Source organism: Spea bombifrons, chromosome 3 (assembly GCF_027358695.1).
Source record: "Spea bombifrons isolate aSpeBom1 chromosome 3, aSpeBom1.2.pri, whole genome shotgun sequence".
In the NCBI taxonomy this organism is placed as follows: Eukaryota; Metazoa; Chordata; class Amphibia; order Anura; family Pelobatidae; genus Spea; species Spea bombifrons.
This window is the reverse complement of record NC_071089.1, coordinates 78,493,267-78,515,995: the sequence shown is the minus strand read 5'-3', so window position 1 is coordinate 78,515,995 and position 22,729 is coordinate 78,493,267. Positions and strand designations below refer to the sequence as shown.

The 22,729-nt window shown below is 37.6% G+C and overlaps 1 protein-coding gene across 1 annotated transcript in view; it reads left to right on the top strand.

Moving 5' to 3' along the window:
- Positions 1-353: 353 nt before the first annotated feature.
- The window catches only part of MCPH1 (microcephalin 1), a 130,539-nt gene continuing 108,163 nt past the window's right edge, over positions 354-22,729 (top strand). The window contains exons 1-8 of the mRNA XM_053458712.1: positions 354-457; positions 1,893-1,984; positions 2,958-3,076; positions 6,757-6,844; positions 7,616-7,730; positions 9,179-9,310; positions 11,109-11,189; positions 12,843-13,952. Coding sequence (XP_053314687.1) covers positions 403-457; positions 1,893-1,984; positions 2,958-3,076; positions 6,757-6,844; positions 7,616-7,730; positions 9,179-9,310; positions 11,109-11,189; positions 12,843-13,952 — 1,792 coding nt within the window. The 5' untranslated portion in view covers positions 354-402. The remainder of the gene's footprint in view (positions 458-1,892; positions 1,985-2,957; positions 3,077-6,756; positions 6,845-7,615; positions 7,731-9,178; positions 9,311-11,108; positions 11,190-12,842; positions 13,953-22,729) is intronic.

The window sequence follows — 22,729 nt, the reverse complement described above, 5'->3', positions numbered from 1 at the left end:
TATAACCCTTAGGAAAATATGGCAATTCTACATGGAATTCACCAATTTTATTAAACTCTTTATTCTTATTTATTGTGACATTCGATCACAAAACAATAAATATATTTGTGAAGGTTTGTGTCTATGATATTTCAGAAATAACTCTAAAAATGATCTCATCGGATCATATGCCTTTACTGGATTATAACATTGTAAATACCTGCGGCTTAGATCCGCTCCCTGTAGTTAAGAAGAGCTAAGCAATTGCACTTCTTCTGGGGCGGTTTCCGAGGCAACAGAAAGACGCTTTCAACGAGCCACGTTCGTGACGCCACGGCACGTGATGCGTGATGACGTTCGACGAAAGCGGAAGTGAAGTTTGAAGTGGTGGCGGGTCGGAAAGCTGTGCCGTATGCGGGCAGCATGGACGTTTCTGATCCATCATCACCGGTGTGCGGCAGTTCGGATATCCTCACAGGTAATGGCAAGAAGTCAACCTTCGCAGCAGGTTCGGTTGTATGTAATGCCGCGAAATGGGTTTCACTTAAAGCATAAAGCATGCAGGCAGAAACATGGAGCTTTACAGCCAATCATCATCAAATACCACGTTTACAGAGACTTGGCTAAGAAAAGAATCCTCTAAAGCTGGTCTGTTTTAAAGTACCAATGGTAAAAATGAAAGTTACTAGGGGCTTTCACATGTACCTGCTTACGATCAGGTATGTTCTGCATCATATACAGCACATTGTTTCATGGGGGGTATGTTGTTCTCTGGTGCTGATGTCATGCCCCTTATGTATACTTGGAAGCTTTTTAAATGAGATGACCCTGAGATCCTTGAAATGTTAACCCTTTATTAAAGGGGGGATATTAACCCTTTAATAGCCCATCGTGAAGATTCTATGTAGTGACTCACCAGTCCACATGGAAACACCCACTTGTCATTACTTGAAGATACTTATAATGAGTCACCTACATTCAAGCAGGGATATCGACTATAAAATACTGGTAGCAAAATCACCAATTGGGAGTCTTAGCTATGATCACAGCAGTGAAGAGCTGGAAGGAGTCTGGGCGATGGAGAGAATGAGACTCCGTGTCAGACCTTTCTAGCAGATGGAGAATTGGGGTCCTTTTAATAAGCAGCTAAAATGAAATGCGTTAATAGACGCATAAACTTCTTATTTTAATTAAAATAGGAGTCACGTTCCCCTGCGTTATTCAATGAAGATCGAAGTAAAATCAACTTGCTGTTTTTTTTTTATTAAGAAATATCCTTTGTGCAGGGTTTAGTGACGGCTCATGCATCTGAGAATATGTGCTCCTCAATGTGGATACTCATCTCTCACGGTAACATGTGTTGTCAGTACCCTTTGTACACATCCCGGAACATTAAGAAACCTGCAGGAATATTTTGTAGGAATAAACATGTTTTTTTCATCGGATGAAGTGAATAGCAACAGTGTTATTCTACGCAGTTAAACGTGTCTGGGATTTCAAAATGAAATAAAAGATAATAATTAATAAAAAATAAATAAACCGCTTTCAACATATTCTCCGGTTGACAATAACGTGCAAGACTGTTTCAATGATTCATAATAATGCAAACAAAAAAAAAATGATGGACCTTCAGTGCTGGAAATTTATAGTGGGTTTAAATGTCTGCCTGGCACTGGAACGTTTCTTGCTAATGCAGCAGTGGGAATTAGTGGGTTAGTGGTGGGGTGGAGAAATCCAAACAATGAGAGATGCAGAGCGTGTTGAGAGAAGGGAAAATACATTAAAGACCCGGTTTCAGAATACAGGTAATAGTTCAGGACCAGGAGCATGTAACCTCAGCATTGTATAGACTGCCGAAAGGGTTTTTCTAATGACAATTCCAATTCTAACATCCATTCTGTTGCTCTTTTCAGGTGTTACTGCATATGTTGAAGTATGGTCGTCGAACCGGACAGAGAATTATTCCAAAACGTTTTCACAGCAGCTGCTGAATTTGGGAGCAAAAGTAAGTAGGTTTTTTTCTTTTCTGTAATCACCTCTGTGTTTTTCATACAGTTAAAGATAAAATCTTTCCTGTTCCTACTTGAAAGAAGATACAATAGTATATAAGATCAAGTTGATGGTTTTTTAGGGTTGCCGGGTCATACCTAACTTTTTTCCCTTGCTCCAAAAGTTTATTGAAAACAAAACAATATGTGGCAGGTTTATACGTTTGTCTGGCCCTGAGTGAAAGTAATTGCTACTAACTGGATCAAGAGGAAGAACGATTGTATTGTAAAAGCTCATCTTCAGAAGTTTCTCATATGTTGGTCCAATGATGACAATGAGGTTTCGGCCAAGCTCCTTTTCTGAGTTAACAATGTATATTACATTTTGTGACTTAATATAATCCCTCTGCTTCCGTTTATAAACATAATGTTGCAAATTTCATAAGATCTGTTAGAAAAGCCTTATTTTGTGTGTGCATTTAGGATGTAAGCTTAGTGGCGCAGAGACCTTTTTTTATCCTAATGCCTAATGCAGCTAAGTTCATAGTGTCTGGTGAATTACAGCACACCATAAAACTCTGCAGGCTCAACAAATTTTCTCCACTAAAGAGCTAGCCACAAAAGCCATGAGCTGCCACGCTACCGCTTCAAGGTCACGTAACCCTGCCAAGCTCATGTGTTCTGTAAGCACATACCCAGGAAAGGGTGATGTCGTGTTGAGGTGCATACATTGATTTTATATAGAGCGAGTTCTTGAAATCGTAGGCACTGTAAAGCAATTCCCCATTGCAATGGCGACCTGTGGCCTGGTTTTGCAGATATATATGTGGATATGTTTAAATAGTGGTAGCGGCAAGTATTCTTCATTGTTTTAGGCAATAAATACAGCTTTTGTTTAATCTGGTTTGACCTCTCATAACTGTTGTTGATGTTCATGGTTACTATGGAAAATGTATAGTTATTGATTCCATTTTTTTTCCTCTCTACAAGGTGTCCAAGACGTTTAACAAACAGGTTACCCATGTGGTTTTTAAAGATGGAATTCAGGGAACGTGGAATAAAGCCGTCAAGACTGGTGTAAAATTAGTGTCTGTCCTTTGGGTGGAAAAGTAAGTGCAGTGCCAGCTATGAAAAATATCCTTCATACTATTGTCATCACCCCCCCAGTAAGAACACATTTCTGTGGTTTAATTATTAAGGTATTTAAAAACTGGCGTCACTCTATCTCTATACAGAGGGAATCAGTAACAAATATTTGAAGATGTCGCATATTTAGGCACTGGAAAATGGTAGATCTTTTCATCAGATCCAATGTATTGAAAGTTTATCGAAGCATTCAGGGGCAATCCATCATTAGTAAATACGGGTTTGAACATTTATAGCGTGCATTCTTTTGTAATATTCCCTTTTGACTGTGATGCCTGCATGTGAGATTTATCTACTAAAACCGGGTAATCAAGCTCTCATAAACAGTCACTTTGAGTGTTCAACATGTCAGTTCTCTCTGCTGGTAATCAATAATCGCATATGTCCCAAGCGAAAGTCTAATGAACCTTGCCTTTGCCATTAAGTTTATGAAATTACGGTTTGTTTGGTTCATTTACTGTGGCTTATTGGCGTTTTCTGCTATGTGGTACAGGGGATATTACCTTTGATTTTATAGTTATTTGAAATGTCATTATCAAATTAGCACACCTCAAGCAAAAAATTCAAATAACTCAAGCAGAGAATGTTTTCAGGTCCTCCTCTGATTAATGCAGGTGGGATCAGTCATTAGGGTTTATATACTAAAAGGAAGAGTTGCTCGGAGAGTTGCGGTTTCAACTCCCTCACTGCGCCATTCATTACAAAGGGCCTGTGATGGCAAAAAGTGCACAATTCAGTGGGTTATAAGACTTCAAAAGAAACCATACATGGCCAGCCAAGCTCTTGCCTCCGAAGCTTACTAGGGCTGGGTATTTGTAGTGAATACTTAAGTCAAGCAAGTGCTTACTCAAGGGTGCTGATGCCCAAGCTTCAGAGGCTGCTATCAGACTAGGACGTATTCATTTCCCTGTCCAAAAATAGTTTTTCTTATGTTTTTATCATTTTGAGTTAAGCCCCATGCCCCAAATCAGGTATATCTTCACATTCTTGCCTGTTGCAGCCTTAAAGGTTCAACATCTCTGTTCCAATGTAAACCAACGTGGTCTCATAAAAAAAAAAAAAGATGCCCTGCAATCGAGTCTTTCAGTAGAGCTTTGCAGATAAACTTAAGCTTTTAATTGTTCCAGACCTTCATGCAGATATCAGCTTGGCAGCAATTTTTAGACCCTATATATCACTGCAAGTACCATCGCACTCTTTCTGACAAGACATAACAAAGAAATTCAATACATTATGGGCTCTGTTGGCGCATACAGGATTAATATACAGCTTATGTTATGCAGTTCAACAGACTGTCCAGTGTAGCTCTGTGTATGGAAGATTTAATTAATTTTTGATTTAATGCTAAATGTCTACTTATAAGCGACGTTTTTGCACTGGCTTTGGCATGCAGCTGAATAAGTATTTCTTTACCCAATACCAAAGCCTTTTTTTCTTCTTTTTAGAGTAAACTTCTCTTGCACCTTGTAAGATCCCTTTAATAAAAAACACTTTGGGCATCTGTTGTCATACATTTTTATGAATATTAAAACCTTTTTTTGTGAAAGTTAGAATAAGTCTTTGGAAAGTACAGCCCTGTAGTTTGTAGAATTCAAGTATATCAATTCAAAAAAGTGCTAGGCACCACGTATCAAAGTATTTATGACTGTCCCTGTGGATTAATGGTACTTTGTGCTGTAAAGAACTTTTTTCCTTGGCATTTTTACCATTTGTTGCTTTCACCTTTTTTTTCCTGTAGTCCCATACCTTTGTTTGAAAACATAAACCCTCTACGCTTTTTATTTTGCATCTTTATTCTGAGCCAGAATGTTTATAAATAGAGGATACCCATGGTAATGCTGTGACATCACTGGGGATCGCACAAGTATTTATTTATTTATTTTTTTATATACATTGTAATGCACACCATTTGTGATCGGTAGCAGGAGGATCATATGTACGGACCCTGCAGGGTCTCTACACCACAATGCTGGCATAGAAGAGAGATGGTGCTGCCATCAGAACTTAATAGGGACGATGCAATCACCACACTACCTCTCGCCTTTCTCTGTTCCTTATGTTTCTCCTAACCCATGTTCCCTCAGGACTGTAAGCTTGCGATTAGGGCTCTTTCCACCTAATGTATCGGTTTGTCTTATTCTGTCAATTCTAGACAGAAAGTAGGCTTTTCACCATAGCAACCAATGGAACATTATTCTGATCAGACCATTCCGTTGTCTACTATGTTGATGAAACGACTTGGCACCTGAGTCACTTTTTAAATATAACTCACTGAATGTTAACCAGTTATCATGACTGTCTCCAGATAGACGTGTGAGTGAAAATAAAGGATTAATAATCTGCACTGTTATCCTTGGTTTATAGTACGTGGAGATGAATGCATATACTGCTATACCGCATGTCCGTGAAAATAATGTCTGTTTAGAATTCGATGTCATAAAAGTCCCTGTTGGTGTAATGGTCAGGTGTCCCAATACTTCTGCTTCCTTTTATTGTATTTTGAAATGTTTATAAAGGTAAACTGTTTTGTATTTCCTTTACTATACACAGAATGTGTACCCATCCATTATTGAATAATAGAATGTGACACAAGTATTGCAGTCACAGTTGTGTGTCCATTATGCACAAATGGAGCTTATGTATAATTTTGCATTCTTATCAGCTCTCGCAAGTTCATTGTACTTTCCCATGGAAGTAAATTATTTTCCTCTTGACATGGCCGGGTGAAAAGTGTGATAAGGCATCCTTATTCTCACAAAATAAAGTAGCACTCATCATAATTCTAAATCAATTTAAATGATGCCCGTTCTGTAGCATGACAGGTTTGAATGACACCATGGCTACAGATTTTTAATTTTATGTCTTTGTTGATTTAAAAAAAAAAAAAAAAGAAACCCTCACAATACTGCCGTAGTGGGACCAGGGTACCGCGAGTAAAGTACTGGCATTATCCTTTACCGTTAGCGCCTACCAGTGGTCTTCTTTCCTTAATTTTCTAACTGTGTGGGAGCCATAGAGCATGTTGTTAAACTGCTGGTTTCCATTGTTATTTCACTTTTTATCAATAGTCCTTTATTGTATTGGTTGCTCAATTTAGTTGGCTTAATGTATGAAGCCAACGATTCTTCATTTATGGTGGGTGAAAAGTGACAAAGCACAGCAAGCCGAATAAAACACCCTTATGTCAATATGTACACGTCTTAGTCTTAGTCACGTATTGATGTAAGTGTATTTTATCTTGCTTAATGTATAAGAACATGCTTATAATCACATTCCCTGTAGGATGTGATTGATCACTTGAAAGCGGATGATTTTTTTTTTTCCAGCTACTGACAATGCAGGGCGATGTAGACTGAGGTTCTCCACATGGGGATCGCCAGCTAGTGCTGTGCTCCATCCAGCATGCGACGGGGGAACTAACACAACATAAATAAGACAAGAAGTCCACGTGGGAGGATTCTTTTCCATAGACGCTTTCCCAAATTACTAGCCTCCTACAGCCCTCTCATAGTTCTGATAAAATTGTCTTTACATCATGCCTAGGTTTTCATAGTCCTAGAATTGGGTAACTACTTTAATATATAGCTTCTTTTTTTACTGTATGATATCTTATGGGTTTGATTTGTTTATATATTTAATACAGGTGCAGAGAATTGGGTTCCCATGTTGACGAATCATTGTTTCTCCCAATAAATACCAATAACGGATTGCCCGATCTGATTAAAAAGAAAGTAAGCACGCAGTGTTCTAAGCAATAAACCATTCCAGGCACTATTTGTACATATTAAGGATTCTAATTAAATTGTAAATAGTATTGTATATTTTATGTTTATCAGCGGATGACTAAGTTCTGCCACAATCTGTTACTAAAATAAAATCACTGTGTACTTTCTCAGGTGCTGTTATTCATACACTCTTAGCAGGGATTATTTTGTTCAGCCCTCCACCCGGATCTAATATAAATAATTACTACAGAGCTACTGACTGAATTCAAAATATAATTTTTACATAAGAAGCTAGAGGAAATCTTAAATCTCATATTTTACATGCATAAAATATATGGATGTGCTTACAGTTTAATAACAAAAAATACCATTTTGCAACATCGCATCTAAATAATTCACAACTGCAATTTTTACAGTATTTCTTTTAAGAAGTGATAGTTTGTAATCCAATATAATTGAAGACATGTATTATGGATGGGTGTTCTGAAGGTGTATCACAGCTATTCATCGGCTTTTTTCCCCCCATTTAAAGGGGACATCAGACCAGTGTGATTTGTAAAGCGATCAGAGAACATTTCTGCCTCAGGATTCGGTTTAGAGAGGTCATGCAAATATAAGGAGCTGTGTTTCAGATGTTCCCTTATGCCATCTTAGTAAACATACAGCTGAGACTTTAAAACCTCATACAACAGAGATGTGCATATTCTGAGTTAGATTCTTAGATTTGTTTTAGGTTTTTAAGACTTTTTTTTTTTTTGTTTTCTCAAAATATTTTAGCGCAAGTGTATGCAGCCCAAGGACTTTGTCGAGAAAACACCAGAAAACGACAGACGCCTCCAAAAGAAATTTGATAAAATGTGTAAACAACTAGATGTGCAAAAAGCATCAGTTGGTAAGTTAAACAAGAACTCATGCATGTCAGTCGTAATTGCTTCGATTATACTTCTGGCACCTAAATATATTATTATTATTTATTAAGCGCCAACAAATTCAGCAATGCTGTAAAATTAAAATGGGGCAGTAAGCACAACAAATATACATTAATACATACAGACGCATCAGGAGTTGAGGACTCTGCCCATAAGCTTGCCATCTAGTCTTATGGCACTTTTACAAAGAGTTCCAGGCAGGAATGGTGGGCTTTTCAGTGTAGTATGGATAATTGAAACAAAAGCATATTTTAATGTTTATGTATGAAAAGTGAGTGTTGTGTGCGTTTTTTTTTTGTCGTAGAATGAAATGTCCCATTGAACATTCTATTACTTGCTATAGTCATGTGGCGCTTATCAACCTTTGCATGCAAATCATATTTTTTGCATTTCTCTCAATGAATTGGACCACTCCCTGGCTCATAACAATACAGTACATCTCTTTGGTTTTTATGACATTTTTAACTAACCTATTGTGACCCGATGACAATGCCAAGATACACGTGATACACCGTATTTGCTCGATCAAATGCAAATGCTCTGAAAAATAAGGCATATCTAGTGGGCAGAGAGGCAAATAGGGGGTTAAAAGGCATGTCGGGGGACCATAAGGCATTTCTGGGGGCGGAGTGGCATATAAGGGGGTACAAGGCATATCTGGGGGGGACTGTCTGGCAAATAAAAGGAAATAAAAAAAAAAAAATGCATTTTTCTTAATCATAGTTTTTATTATATCTGAAAAAAGTTGACATGTGAATTAATATTTACTAGTAAAACATTTTCCTATAATGCAGTCTTATATTCAGGCTCCCCCCCCCATTAATATTCAAACTTTGGGGGTTGTCTTATAATCGACCAAATGCGGAATATGAGAACCTTGCACAAGTGACTATTCAAGACAGAAGACAGAATATCGCTAGTAAGAATGTAGATTGCCCAAGAAAATTCATATTTTTGTTTTTAAATACACATCATACATTTTTCATTTTTATTTTGTTTCTTGCATTCATTGCTTGGTTGATAGCAGAAGTATTATTAAACACTAATTGCAACTACTATGAACAAACTTCCATTGCTTGGATGATAAAGCAAATATGTATATGCTATTAGGTTATAGGTATATTTATGAATTCAGGACTTGGTAAGTTTGAATAGCATTTGATTTTGTTGTTTTTTTCTTTTAGAACCCAGAAAGATGCACGCCATCACTAAATTTTACCCACTCTCAAAATATCCCCGTAGTAGCAGTTCTTTCTTAATGTCCTCCTCAGGATACCTACACCACAAACTGAATACACATAGTCTGTATTAGGGGTGCCTGTTAGGTAGCACCGTTTGCTACTTTCAGTGTCTGTGCCATTTGCCGCAAAATTGAAAGAGTTGATCAGTTTTATTTTTTGGCGTTTTACAGATGTTCCTGTTTTGTTATTTGATGAAGTAGGGGAATTAACGTACAGCCCGAAGGCTGTAGCTGATCGGTGCAGTGCAATGCAAAAAAGATTAAGGGAAATGAAGAATAAAAGAGAAAATCTGTCTCCTACAGGTAAAGCTAAATTAAACAGGCTACAGTGCTGTGAACAAATATTTGCCCCTTTCTTATTGCTTCTATTTTTGCACATTTGTCACAAATGTTTCAGATTGTCAAACTAATTTTAGCATTAGACAAAGATAACCAGAGGAAACACAAACCACATCTTTTAAAAATATTATTTCATGGAAAGAAGGAAAAAAGCTATCTGATTCTACCTGGCCCTATGTGAACACTGAATTGCCCTGTTAGTTTCTAAATCAACCAATTAATCAAAATTAATTGTTAATTGGATTCAATTTCATTAGACACACCCAGGCATGATTATTGCCATTCCTGTTTTATCTAAACATCCATTAAATAGAACTTGTCTTGCAAAGTGAAGTAGGCTAAAAGTTCTCAAAAAGCATGTGATGCAGCTATAAGAAGAAATTCAAGAACAAATGAGAAACAGCTATTGTCATTTATCAGTCTGGAAAGGGTTACAAAACCATTTCTAAGGCTCTGAGACTCCAGCGAACCACAGTTATAGCCATTATCTATAAATAAAGAAAACCTGGAATGGTAGTGAACCATCCGAGGAGTGACCTGCCTACCAAAATTCCCCCAAGTGCTCATCGATGAATCATCCAGGAGGTCACAAAAGAACCCAGACTAACGTGTCAAGAACTTCACACCTCACTTGCCTAAGTTAAGGTCAGTGTTCACAATTCATCAATAAGAAGGACTATGCAAAAATGGCACCCATAGGAAAGTTGTAAGATGAAAACAACTTCTGACCTAAAAAAAAACCCATCTTGATGACTCCCAAGACGTTTGGGATAATATTTTGTGGAGTGATGAGTCACTATAAGAACATCATACCTACAGTCAAACATGATGGTAGTGTGATGGTCTGGTGCTGTTGCAGGCCATAATTGATGGAACCACAAATTTAGCTCTGTACAAGAAAATCCTCAAGGAGAATTTCATATAACCTTTTTTTCTTATATTAATCTGTCATCTTAACGTTTAAATGTGGCAAAAATTATAAAAAAAAATAGAAGAACTATACTATACTCCAGTCACATACTACTATATGTGGCACCCAGCCAAGATAATTTCAAGGGCACAACCCAGAATGTTCAATTAAGTGGTTAAAAAAAAAAGGACCCTAGTCACCGCTAAAGGCTTTAGCCTCATTATCTCTTCCATTTCTCTCCCCCTTCCCTTTGATCCCCTTTGTCATTATCTCTCCTCCTCTTTCTCTCATTTTATATCTTCCCTTTCTTTTTATCTATTCTCTTTATTTTCACACCTTTATCCCCCCCCCCTTTTTCTCCCTGCCTATCCCCAGTCGGCAAGCATACTTTAGTTCCAGAGTCTCCATTCAGGACTATGAAGTTGAGATTCGGGGGTTCAGACTCAGTAGCCCCCACCCAGCGATACCCCTGCCCTAAACATCAAAGTTAAGCTACCAGAAGCACTTGAGGTTATTGCTGCCAATATGGTTTGACCAGTTATTAAATTCAAAGGTTCTCTTTTTCCACCAGCACCATGAATGTTTAATGGGTGTGTTCAGTAAAGACATGAAATATTATAATTGTGTGTTGTTAGCTTAAGCACGTTGTGTTTTCTATACTTCGATGTAGATCAGGTCACGTTTTAGGAACAATTAATGCAGAAAACCAGATGAAACCATTAATACCAAAGGGTTTACGTACTTTTTTCTTGCCACTGTGTGTGTGTGTATATTTCATAGTCATACACATACACACACTTTCAGGTCAGTTAAATGTTTTGCTAAAATGTACTTTAAATGTTTTTTCTTCAGCCTCTCAAGTATCAAAAGATTTTTCTTCACTAAAGCCGTTGCTTGGCAACAGCCCTTCAGTCACGGGAGACTCTTCACATGGTGTGTAACGTTATCTTTTTTGAAGTATTAAAATAAAAATAACAATAAATACAGCCTCATACACAACACTTTATGTATTCCTATAAATAAATGATGAAAAGTGTTTGAATGTATGGCCTATAAGTCTAGCTGTTTGATGCCACTCAACACACAAAAATGTCATGTCTCTGCAGGGCTCTGAATACTATAGAAGGCAAAGAGGCGTTCTAAACGCCATATAACTGCTGATAACTCTTTCATAATAACCTATAAGACTACAAACCTAGAAGGTTTTAGGTGGTCTGGGTGTTTTAGGAGACATTTGTAAAGAGGCAAACTTCTAAAATAGAGGAGTATACCCACACCTGAGTTGCCTGTGTGTCAATGCCTGCACAGACATCACATTTTTAGATCACAAAATCCTTTGACCACCTCAATTGTTAGTTGTATTTATAGAGCAAAAATAGTGTTTGAATCTGAGTGCCAAACTGGTGAACAGTTTTTTGCAATGCATATATGTATATGTATATTTCATTGAAAGTGTTTGCATCCATCTAATTGTGCCATTGTGTTGTATTGTTAATATATAATTGCTACTTTTTGGAACAATGTGGCCTAGTATTCAACTAACCTTGGATGCATGTCTTTTTAATTACCGTATTTGCTCGATTATAAGACAAGGTTTTTTTCAGAGAAAATGCTCTGAAAAATACCCCTCGTCTTATAATCGGGGTCGTCTTATAATCAGACCTCAAAGTCTGACTATGAGACGACTAAGATCCAGATCACCCGCAGCTGCAGGGGATCTGGATCCTCCTGCCCCACTTACCAGTACTTCAGAGTCCCCGGTGTGCAGCTGTCATGTAGCTGGGGTAGCGTGTAGACTCGCGCTGCAGCCGGAAGGAGGCGTGGTTAGCAGCGGGGGTTGTCTGCGTGCATCGCACAGACATTCCCCGGCTCTCAAAGATCAGAGTTCCCCGCACCGGTAATATGCCTTTTAACCCTCTAAGTGCCAGAGTGGCATATAGGGTTAAAAGGCATATCATGGGGCACAGTGGCATATAGGGGGTATAAGGCATTTCTGGGGCAGATGTGCGTAACTGGGGGGCAGGTTGGAAAATAGAAGGAAATAAAACCAAAATATTTTTCTCAATCATAGCTTTTATTAAAAAAATAGTTTAAATGAATTAACATTTACTGGTAAAACTTTTTTCCTATAGGGTCGTCTTATATTCAGGCTTTTTCTTTTTTTCCTAAATTAATAAGATTTGGGGGGTCGTCTTATAATCAGGGTCGTCTTATAATCGAGCAAATACGGTATAAAATTAAGGAAAACACTTTGCCATAGCCTGACTTGGCAGAGGCCAGACTGAATGGCTAATACTCTGTTTTGGTGATCTGTTTTGGTGGGGCTGTTTTGCGCCCCACAGAATGCAGAAGAATATTTATAGCGTTATCTCTGTCATTAGCCTTGGGGGTTGTTGGGTACTTGTCTCCAATATATTTCGAGACCATCAGACTTGGACCGGCCTTTGTGAGATAATGTTGTAAGCTTGTGTGTCTTCCAACTAGTAAAAGTTGGCTGTTGCCGTTATTATTATAAAGGGTGAGTGAATAGTCAACCTTATGGTTCAGAAAGCTGTGTACTGATACAAAATATACTGTGTTTTTCAGACATTGATGATGACCTTAACACCAGTTATGATGAACTTTGGGGAAATGCAACAAAAGGACTGTCTCCTACTGCCTCAAAAGCCAAGAAAAAATCTGGTTCTATACTCAACGACGAACAGATTTTATCAAATGCCAGCAGGCAAGTGGTTAATTTGACTCTACAAAACAAGGAAGAAATAAAACCAGAAAAAGGTCAGATGGATTCACATACTGAAAAGAAGGGCCGCAAATCTCTAAATAAAATGAAAATGCTTGATGGTTCAGTTGATAGTGAAGGAGATGTATTTGATGAAACACACAGTACAAAGCAAGAAACCTCTGCTGTGACTTACGCCACATTGGCAAACAGGCTTATCGCAAAGTGTAAAGGAAAAGCTAATAAAACCAGGTCTCTTAGCTTAAAATCAAAAACTATTCCAAGTGTATCTTCTGAAAAGGATATTTCGCAAGAACTAACTAAACCTAATATGAACTCCAACAAGTCTGATTCGGAGGAATCATGTTTTGAAGACTTCTTTGCCTCTAATTTAAATAACCATAAGCAACCTCTCACTAGGTTTTCTTTGGGCACATTACCACGAAAGTCTCCAAGCCCCCCTCCACTGACCTCCAAAAAAAAGAGGTCGTATGGTGAAGCTAGACGATCGACGTTAGATGTTTTTGAACTAGATAATTGCAGCATTAAGAAGAAAAGGAAAATTGACCATACAGATACCAATTTCATCCCTAAAACGCTGACAAGTTCAAATTCCAAACAAGTGACACATCATCTTATGGAGACTTTGGATAGTAGTGTTAAAAATATAAGTACTCCAAACAAATGGCGATCATCTTATCTTAGTAGTAATGAAACAAACCCTGTGATCAACCATGTACAGGAAACAGCATTGACTTTAAGTCGGAATGATGCATTAAAGAAAGCTCCTGAAGTTGCTTGTGTATCAGACCCTGGAGAAAATATCTGTCATGCTAAAGGACTGGAAGAAGTCATCCCATTAGTACCATGTAAAACAAAATTGAGGGGGCTTGAGCCTAAAGAAGAAAGGTTAAGTGTGACAAATGGCACAGTTTTTGAGAAGCACAAAGAAGATGTGAAAAGATCCAATCAAAGTATGTGAACCTTGTTAATCCTGGTAATTCGCTAAATATTGTGATAAGGCATCAGAAAAAATAAACTATGCCTCCCTGACCCTCACAGAAACCCAGTTGATTAGAAAGGTTGACATTTTTACTTTTTTTCAATAATAGAAACAAAAAAAAAATGTCCAGGTTTTGCTTATCCATTATTTTATATGAAAGTGATATTTTTTGTTAATCATATATATGAAGGAAGGTATCTATAATACGTTTTCTTTTTTTATTTATTTATTTTTTTTTTTTTAAAGAGTTGTTTATAAAAAGATGAGAATGTGTGCTTTCTTAAATAGTGATGGCTCTGTTATGGATGTGTTGATTTAGCGGCTGGAGATATGCAGTTTTAGATCATGTTTTTTTCTTTTTTTTTTTTTTAAAGTAATTCATTAACATTGTATTTGTGTGTGTGTGTGCAAATAAATGCAGGGTGTTTTTATGTAATTAAAGCTCTGATTCCTGTAATATGTTTATGAAATTTTTTGGCTGGCACGATACATAGAATTATGCTAAACTATATTTTGCAATTTAACTTGGCATTCATTATCATTGCATTGCACAGCGTTAATTTTCCTGGGGCTTTTCTTTGGATTTCAGTAATTCCATTTGTTTTGTTTTTTTTATGCGGTCTGTTTCTCTGAGACAACATTGACGAATATGTCTATTCACAACATTTCACCTTGACCAGAGATGAATCCCTCTTCAAAATTGTGTGAATGCTATGACGAAGGCCAATATATTTTTTGCACAGGTCAACCCTGAATGCCATGACTGCGAATGTTTGATTACGGAAAAAAAATACATGTTGAAACTCAAATTTTAAATCAAGTCCTAGAAAGTTCTAAGAGTAACCAGATAACTTTTTGGACCAGGCAATGCCTTACCCAATTTATGAAAAACCTCTCACACCACCACACTAAAGTGATAAGAGTTTGGGGAGATTTGTATTTCAGCTTCTTCACTATGTATAAAGAAGGCCCAATCCCAGTGAGCTTCTGCTGCAAGAGGCGCTTGTCTGGCCCTATATGATGTATACTAAAATTAAGTAAGATTTCTCCTTGCATATAGTGAATTATGCATTATATAGGGCCAGCTCAATCCTTCAGGTTGAAGAAACACATTAGTTTTTACCCTCTCATATTGAATATTGAAATGAACATTAAAACCACAAAAACCACAGTGAATAAACACCATAGTGCGGGGCGTGCCATCTTGGATGGATGTCATGCCGTTTTTTTAACTTAATGTTTATCTGGATGTTGTGTTGAAACTGCAATGACGTTTAGGGTCAGCTCAAGTTGCCTTCTCAAGTAGAATGCCTGTGGTTTTTGCAACTGGTCTCTTTGAGTTGTAACATACACTGATTTTAAAAAAAACCTAACAATGGTTCTTTTTCAATGTAAATACTTTAATACGTTTTAAAGATGTTGGCTATACAATTGCGTCTACCTGGTTAGTAGTCCATATAAAAATGAGCATGTTCATGAGGATTGACATGACATTAATACACTAAGAAGTGTTTTTGTGATAATCTTTATTTATGTAGCAGTGTTTGTATAATGTATGAAGAGTTCAGTAAGTGCCATTAGTTTTTGGGCTAATGTAAAACAGACTTGTAGCCCTGTTTATGATCAAAGGTCCTAAGATCCAGTTACAGATAGGGCAAGCAATTTGCAATAAAAGCTTAACTGAGCAGCCAGTGCTTTAAAGATTCTACTTCTATAACTTGTTCAACAGATCTTTTTTTGTTTTTAGGAGCTCTTCAAATGAGCTCAAGTGGTTTAATAAGTGTCTCGGTTCTTCTGAAAGATGTTCGCTTGTGCTGATGAAAGAGTCACTGTCGCTAATATACAGTCATCCAGAAAAAATGACACAATTTGTGGGAGCCTGAGGACAGCCAAGGATACTTATGAGTTTAGCAGCTTCAGAACTTTTTTATGAGTTGTGTTTAGGATGTTTAGGCTTAATACACTGGTGGTTAGTTCCCTATGAAACCAATGGCATAATATATCAAAAGCTGTTAAGTTCTTGTGCAGGCTATTGCTGTAGAAAAAGGACATTGCCTAAATCCAATCAGGCCAATAATTGCCAAGTTTGAAGACCTTGATTAAACTTAGACATCGTTTCATTAATGCATATAAAATGCTTTTCTAAAATTCAATCACAATGTGTTTTGGTTTTGCATATAGATAGATATGTACGTTTATAACAAGTATTCCTGCAAATGCAAGGTTTTTTGTTGCTATTCGATTAAATGATTGATTTAGCTAAGAGTAATAAACTTGGGCATTTAATTTACTGTACAGGTGAAATGATTTGGGAAACATTTATCTTTAAACCTTATATGTATTGTGATGGTAGATTGTGAGCATACAGACATTTTCTTGTAATTTTTTAAATTTTAGCATTGCATGTTAAAATGTTTGCGATTTCGCTCTTTAAAGGAGCATACTGAATACTGATGTCCCCAAGCATCCTATAGCCTTGCAGAAGCTTTGGTATTAGTTACTCTGCAGTGGTTTTTAGCTCTGTCCTTTTTTTCTTTGATGACATCCATTCCTGCTCAGCACCCCTTGTTTGTGGCAATTTTTGTTCCCCTACATCTTTCGTGGCTTACTGACGTGGCTTAGTGTGTTGTCCACTTATGGACATATGTTTAGGCTACCCTAATTTAATGAATATAGTTGCAAACTAATTATAGGTATTTGTATGTGATTTTATTTTTAAGATATATTTTGAGCTGAGGCCTTCTAGACAATATCCGGTAACTTTACAGGATTTCTTAAAAATCTAACAGGACCCAATTTAAGGTCTAAAATGGTTCGCAAGATTAATTCTGCATTGGGTAATTCTAGAGAATATTCACATCCCATGGTAAAATGGTATGATATGGCAACAAACAATCTTTACAAAACGTTACTCAACTTAATTAGAGTCTCTGGGTGAAGTGCTCCTTCTCAGTCTTCAATTGCTACCACAGGAGCAATGTTTGGTCACACACACTCCCTGTCTACCTTCTGCCTACTCAACTCCCTCTCTTTCCCCTATTCTCTGCCATCTTCCCCATCCATTTAAAGGCCTACTTGTGCTCGTCTTGCCCCGGTTCACAGCCACACCTACAAGAGAAGCAGGGGTACTCAGGGTAGCCAACTGTAGGAAGTTTCTGGTTGTGACTAGTCCTTTGTTTTTTCCCTTTTCTACCAGCCTTTTATACTGTATGTAAAGTGCAATGAATATTCATTACAATGACCTTGAGTGTAGGTGGGCTGTGAGTGTGTAGGTATTGTATAGTAGGGCAGTAGTATTCCCCTACTGTACAGTGTGAATTATTTCTAGAAAACTTAGTTTCTCACAACATGAATAGAAGAAAAAGCCGCCACATCTATTTTTTGTCTACTTAGTTTCACCTGCCTCACCTGGCACAGACTGTCCATTAGGCAAAACAAGTTGTGCCCGCTGAGTTTTATTTGGAACTGAGGTGTGTGAGCCTATAGGTGTGACCTGCTCTGGGGATTATCGTTTTCTGTGTTCTCCGTGTGGGAAAGTCATCTAGCCAAAATTGGAAAGCTGTGACAGGAAGGGAAAAATAATCAACATAAAAAAAAACCTCTAGGCAGTCAGGGATCATCAAGATCGTTTTTAACTTCTCACCAGGAGTTTATTCACTAGAACGTTTGAAGGTCTATCTCACTGACTTCACTTTACAGTATGAAGGGTCAATCCAGTGTGCTTCTACTCCAGAAATACCTTGGATGACCATTTTGATACTGGTGCAGGCACTACATTGAATGACGGTGGCCGTTTGGTTTATTGGCGGACATACAGACAGGGAGACCATCTGTCTGGATCCAATGTTTTATGCAACATGTATGCACCCAGCATGCTATATGAGAGATGTGGGAGCTGGAAAAAAGGTATTTTATTTAAACTACCATTAAGGTTTTACCGCAATTATGTTGTTTGTAAGGAATTAAAAATAATAATTTTCTTCTTGATATGACCAACTATGTATTATAAATTGCCAGCTCAACTGTTCTTTCAGAGAATTCTACCAGTAATACAAAGTATAATGAATTCAGGGAGTATAAATAACTCTACACTTTAAGGGTGTAAGCTTGTGAGCAGGGCTCTCTCCACCTAATGTATCGGTTTGTCTCAGTTTGTCAATTCTAGTCTTGTCATACCGCTTGAATATATGTTTTGTAAGAAATGCTGCGTGAAATGTTGGCGCTATATAAATAAGACATAATAATAATTGCCAAATCCTGCTGTAGTGAATTAAACCCCATGACATTCTCTGGCTACATGGAGCAAAAATTATTGAGCTTGTTGTACATATATACACATCACCATATGTGTCCAAGCCTTGTTTGATCACTATATCTATATGCACAGTATTGCATTCTTGTAGGCTTGTATTATTTTTATTTTTATTAATATATTTTATTTACACAGCGCTTAATACAATACGTATATTCAAGGGGTATGACAAGACGAGAATTGACAGACTAAGACAAACCGATGTTAGGTGGAGAGAGCCCTGCTCGCAAGCTTACAATCCTAAGGGAATGCGGTGACAAACATAAGGCACAGAGAAAGGGTGAGAGGTAGTGTGGTGGTTGTATCAATGACAAGGAAGTTCTAGCAGCTAAGATGGTGTGGCTTCTCTGAGTGCGTTTTGAGATGTTTCTTGAATGTTGGGAGGGTGAATGCTGAAGGTTTGGTGGAAGTAGATTCCAGAGATATGAGGCAGCCCAAGTGAAATCTTGTAGACGGGAAAAGGAAGAGGTGATAAGTGAGGAGAGCCTTAGCCCATGGGAAGAACGTAAGGATTGAGTAGGAGAGTATGAGGGAAGAAATGTATGGAGGAGCGGTGTTATTTCACAGAGTGGGGGACCAGAAGAGAAGCGGCGTGCAAGGAAGATAAGCCTAGCAGCAGCATTTAGGACAGTCTACAGAGGAGAGAGTCGAGACAGTGGAATGCCAACCAGAAGAGGGACTGAATGTGAGGGATGATGAAGAGGTTAGAATCAAGGGTAGGAGAGATAGTTGTGTTGTTAATGGTGATAGAGAATTCAGGTAGTGGAGTGGGGATGGAAGGAGGGAAGATAATGTTCAGCTTTAGAAAGATTACGTTTCAGGTAGCGTTGTGATATCCATGAAGAAATAGCAGACAAGCAATTGGTAATACGGGACATGAGATGGAGAGAGATCAGGAGAAGACAGGTAGATTTGGGTATCATCTGCATATAGATGATACTGGAGGCCAAATTATTTGATTGGTTTGTCAAGAGATGAAGTATAAAGAGAGAAAAGCAGAGGGCCAAAGACTGTACTGTAGTACATACGATTAGACTAGGCATGTAAACGTGCAGCAGCGTACTTTTATATGTGTTAACATAGCCAGAGTATTTTTTTTCAATGGAAAATTACACTAATTGCATCTGGTTGTACCTTTCTTAACACATATTTGGTTTATTTTGGTGAAATGCAATTAAGGGTATTTCTATTGAACTTAAAGTACATTTTGATACGTATATCTTTAATGTTGCTGCAAAAAACTTGATGTTGATAATGGAAACCATGTAGTACAAACTGAATGCAAAGCCATCAGGTATGTATGTGTATATAATTCTTTTCACATCCACAAATGTTGTTGGGTGCTTGGTTGACTCTCTACCAATCCATCATTCCGTGCCGTTTGCACAGACCTTAACTGACTTGACCTGACTTGCATCAGTCTGGGCGTAATGTTGATTTTTTTGTCTCTTGGTTAGATTTGCTTGCTGGCCACATTTCAACAATGGCAGCTCTGATGAGGAAATCAAAGGACATCTGGAAACACATTCTACATCCTATTTTGTCCTTTGTACTTCAAGGATCCTATAAGAATGAAATAAGCCTCTAATAATAACTTTAAATCGGGGGGGTGGCATTTAGAATTATTTATATAAAAAAAGAAGAACCATCAATGGTAAAATACTGGGTTGGTAATACATTTTACCTGTATCTGTAGCATAAGTGCATGCTACACAAATATCTATTTTGGCAAATATTCCTCTGTTTTTGTCATGAAAAGTACAGTCTAGTGATGGGATGAGCCTGACCACATTGTCTACTTTAGTTTTTAATAGAGAAATACTCTTAGCTTTATTGACTAAATAGTTGTTTCAGCTTCTTGATGCCACTATGCAAGGACCATTACTGGTATCCTCAGCAAGCCATTTGAGCTTCTCTTGTATTATTCAACATTCAATGGATGAAGAAATATCACTGATTTAACCTAACAATACACAGGCCTGAGCTTTACTTGATAATGTATAGCATAGCCAAGGAGCTCACTAAATTGAGTTATGTTTGAATTACTTTTGCTATGGTTTATTCTTGTGGGTAAGTCTATAGTAGAGTAGGGTTGTGTCACATCAACAGTAAAACACTGTTTTTAGACAAGTATAGTAATACACCCAATCTGAAGTCATATATACAGTATCTCACAAAAGTGAGTACACCCCTCACATTTTTGTAACTATTTTATTATGTCTTTCATATGACAACATTGAAGAAATTACACTCTGTTACAATGTAAAGTAGTGAGTGCACAGCCTGTATAACTCAAAATAACTCAACACACAGCCGTTAATGCCTGAACCTTGGCAACAAAAGTGAGTACACCCCTAAGTGGAAATGTCCAGTTTCGGCCCAAAGTGTCCATATTTTGTGTTGCCACAATTATTTGCCAGTACTGCCCTCTTGGGCATGGAGTTCACTAGAGCTTCACAGGTTGCCACTGGAGTCCTCTTCCACGCTTCCATGACGACATCACCGAGCTGGTGGATGTTAGAGACCTTGCGCTCCCCCACCTTCCGTTTGATGGTGCCCCACAGATGCTTAATAGGGTTTAGGTCTGGAGACATGCTTGGCCAGTCCATCACCTTTACCCTCAGCTTCTTTAGCAAGGCAGTGGTCGTCTTGGAGGTGTGTTTGGGGTCGTTATGTTGGAGTACTGCCCTGCGGCCCAGTCTCCGAAAGAAGGGGATCATGCTGGCGTTCGTGGTTCCCTCAATGAACTGTAGCTCCCCAGTGCCGGCAGCACTCATGCAGGCCCAGACCATGACACTCCCACCACCATGCTTGACTGTAGGCAAGACACACGCCTCACTTAATTCTAGTCTATACTGTTAAACAGCAGCTTGTGTCTTTATCACTGTGATTTCAGATGACCTCTATATTAGATACACAAGATATATACACAAATCCATATTGACAATTTATCCAAACAGCCAAATGTCAGTTGCAATTAGCACAAACCTGTTCAATCAAGATTTAGCCTAATCATATTTACATTTAAACACAGCCTTTCGCAGGCGAGTGTAATTTTCTGTATCATATTTGTATTAATTTACATAAAATTACAGGGTTTTTTATTGTTGTGATCTGGGAATCCAGACCTTCATGTGATGGAAGTTCAATATCCCTATTTCTTGGTAAATAGAAAAAGTGTGTAGCGAAGACATGTAGATTGGATAGACATAAACAGCTTAGTACCCTGTTATTATGTGTGATAATTTGTAATGAAAACCAATCACCCCGTGTTCAGTTATTTGTGTATTAAAGCAATTGTATTTTAAGTTGAGCTCTATAGAAATGATCTTCATTTTTCATTCTTTTAAACTAGACTGTTACATTGGAATTACTTATAAGAAACTAATCTGTAGTTAAATTCAGCCACTAGTCACATTTATTTGAATATGCTTATTTATTATTTATTTTAAATAGCTAAATCACAGTTCAAATTTAAAGCTGTGAGAAGCCCATGTCCAGGATGAAAGCCTGTAAAACATTTTCCCTGATCAAAGTACTTGTGTATGCCATGTTGGACCTGTTTAGCCTTTAACGTACTAGAGTCTTTTGGTTGTTGAATGAGCCTTAATCTGTAAATATAACTATTTTGGAGGTATTGATTCCTTCAGTTATCCAAGGCAATCCAGTAAATATTGTGTGCCACTTTTATCCGTAAGCTTATTAAATTAAACTGGCCTGCTAATGCCTAAAGAAGTGTTCTCCGGTTTTAGAACCGGGTTGTCAATATAGCTGTACCTATGTATATGTATAAATGTGTGTGTGTGTGTGTGTGTGTGAAATGTTGAATAAAATACAATGGAAACTGCAAGATTAACCCATTGTAAATACTTTTTAAATTCTTGTTGAAATCTTACGTTTTTCTTTTCTTTCAATTTGTATGCAATCTCTTGTTTTACACTGTACGGTTTCAGATAAGCCTTTTTGGCAAAACAAACTACAAACAAAGAAATTTTTATTGATCAATATTTAATAACAGATTGCAAAGCAGCTTTTGAGAAGCACACTTGCAGAGAAGTACAGCACAGTATGAGAGTCATGTAATGGGCTTGCATCCCGGGTCCACAGTCTGACTGTACGCTCAGATTCTTCTCTGCTTTTATGTTTTAATCTGGATCAATAGTACTTATTTTGCCTTGTACTCTGTAGCGCTAAGAAGCTTTATTCCCTCTTGCTGATTGTGGAGCTACACCAAACTTAGTTATAGTTTTCTTTCAGTGGTGGAATTCCATATATTCATCGTCCTTCTAGGGTTGGTAAAAGATGAGAGAAAGATTAAAGGCAGGGACATTAAGAGAAGAGCCAGGAGCGCTTCTCTCAGTTTTTACTTTTTATTTGTTTTATGCCATTGTAAGTGTTTTGATATTGTGTGGCGTGTTTACTAAGCTGTAAATTAG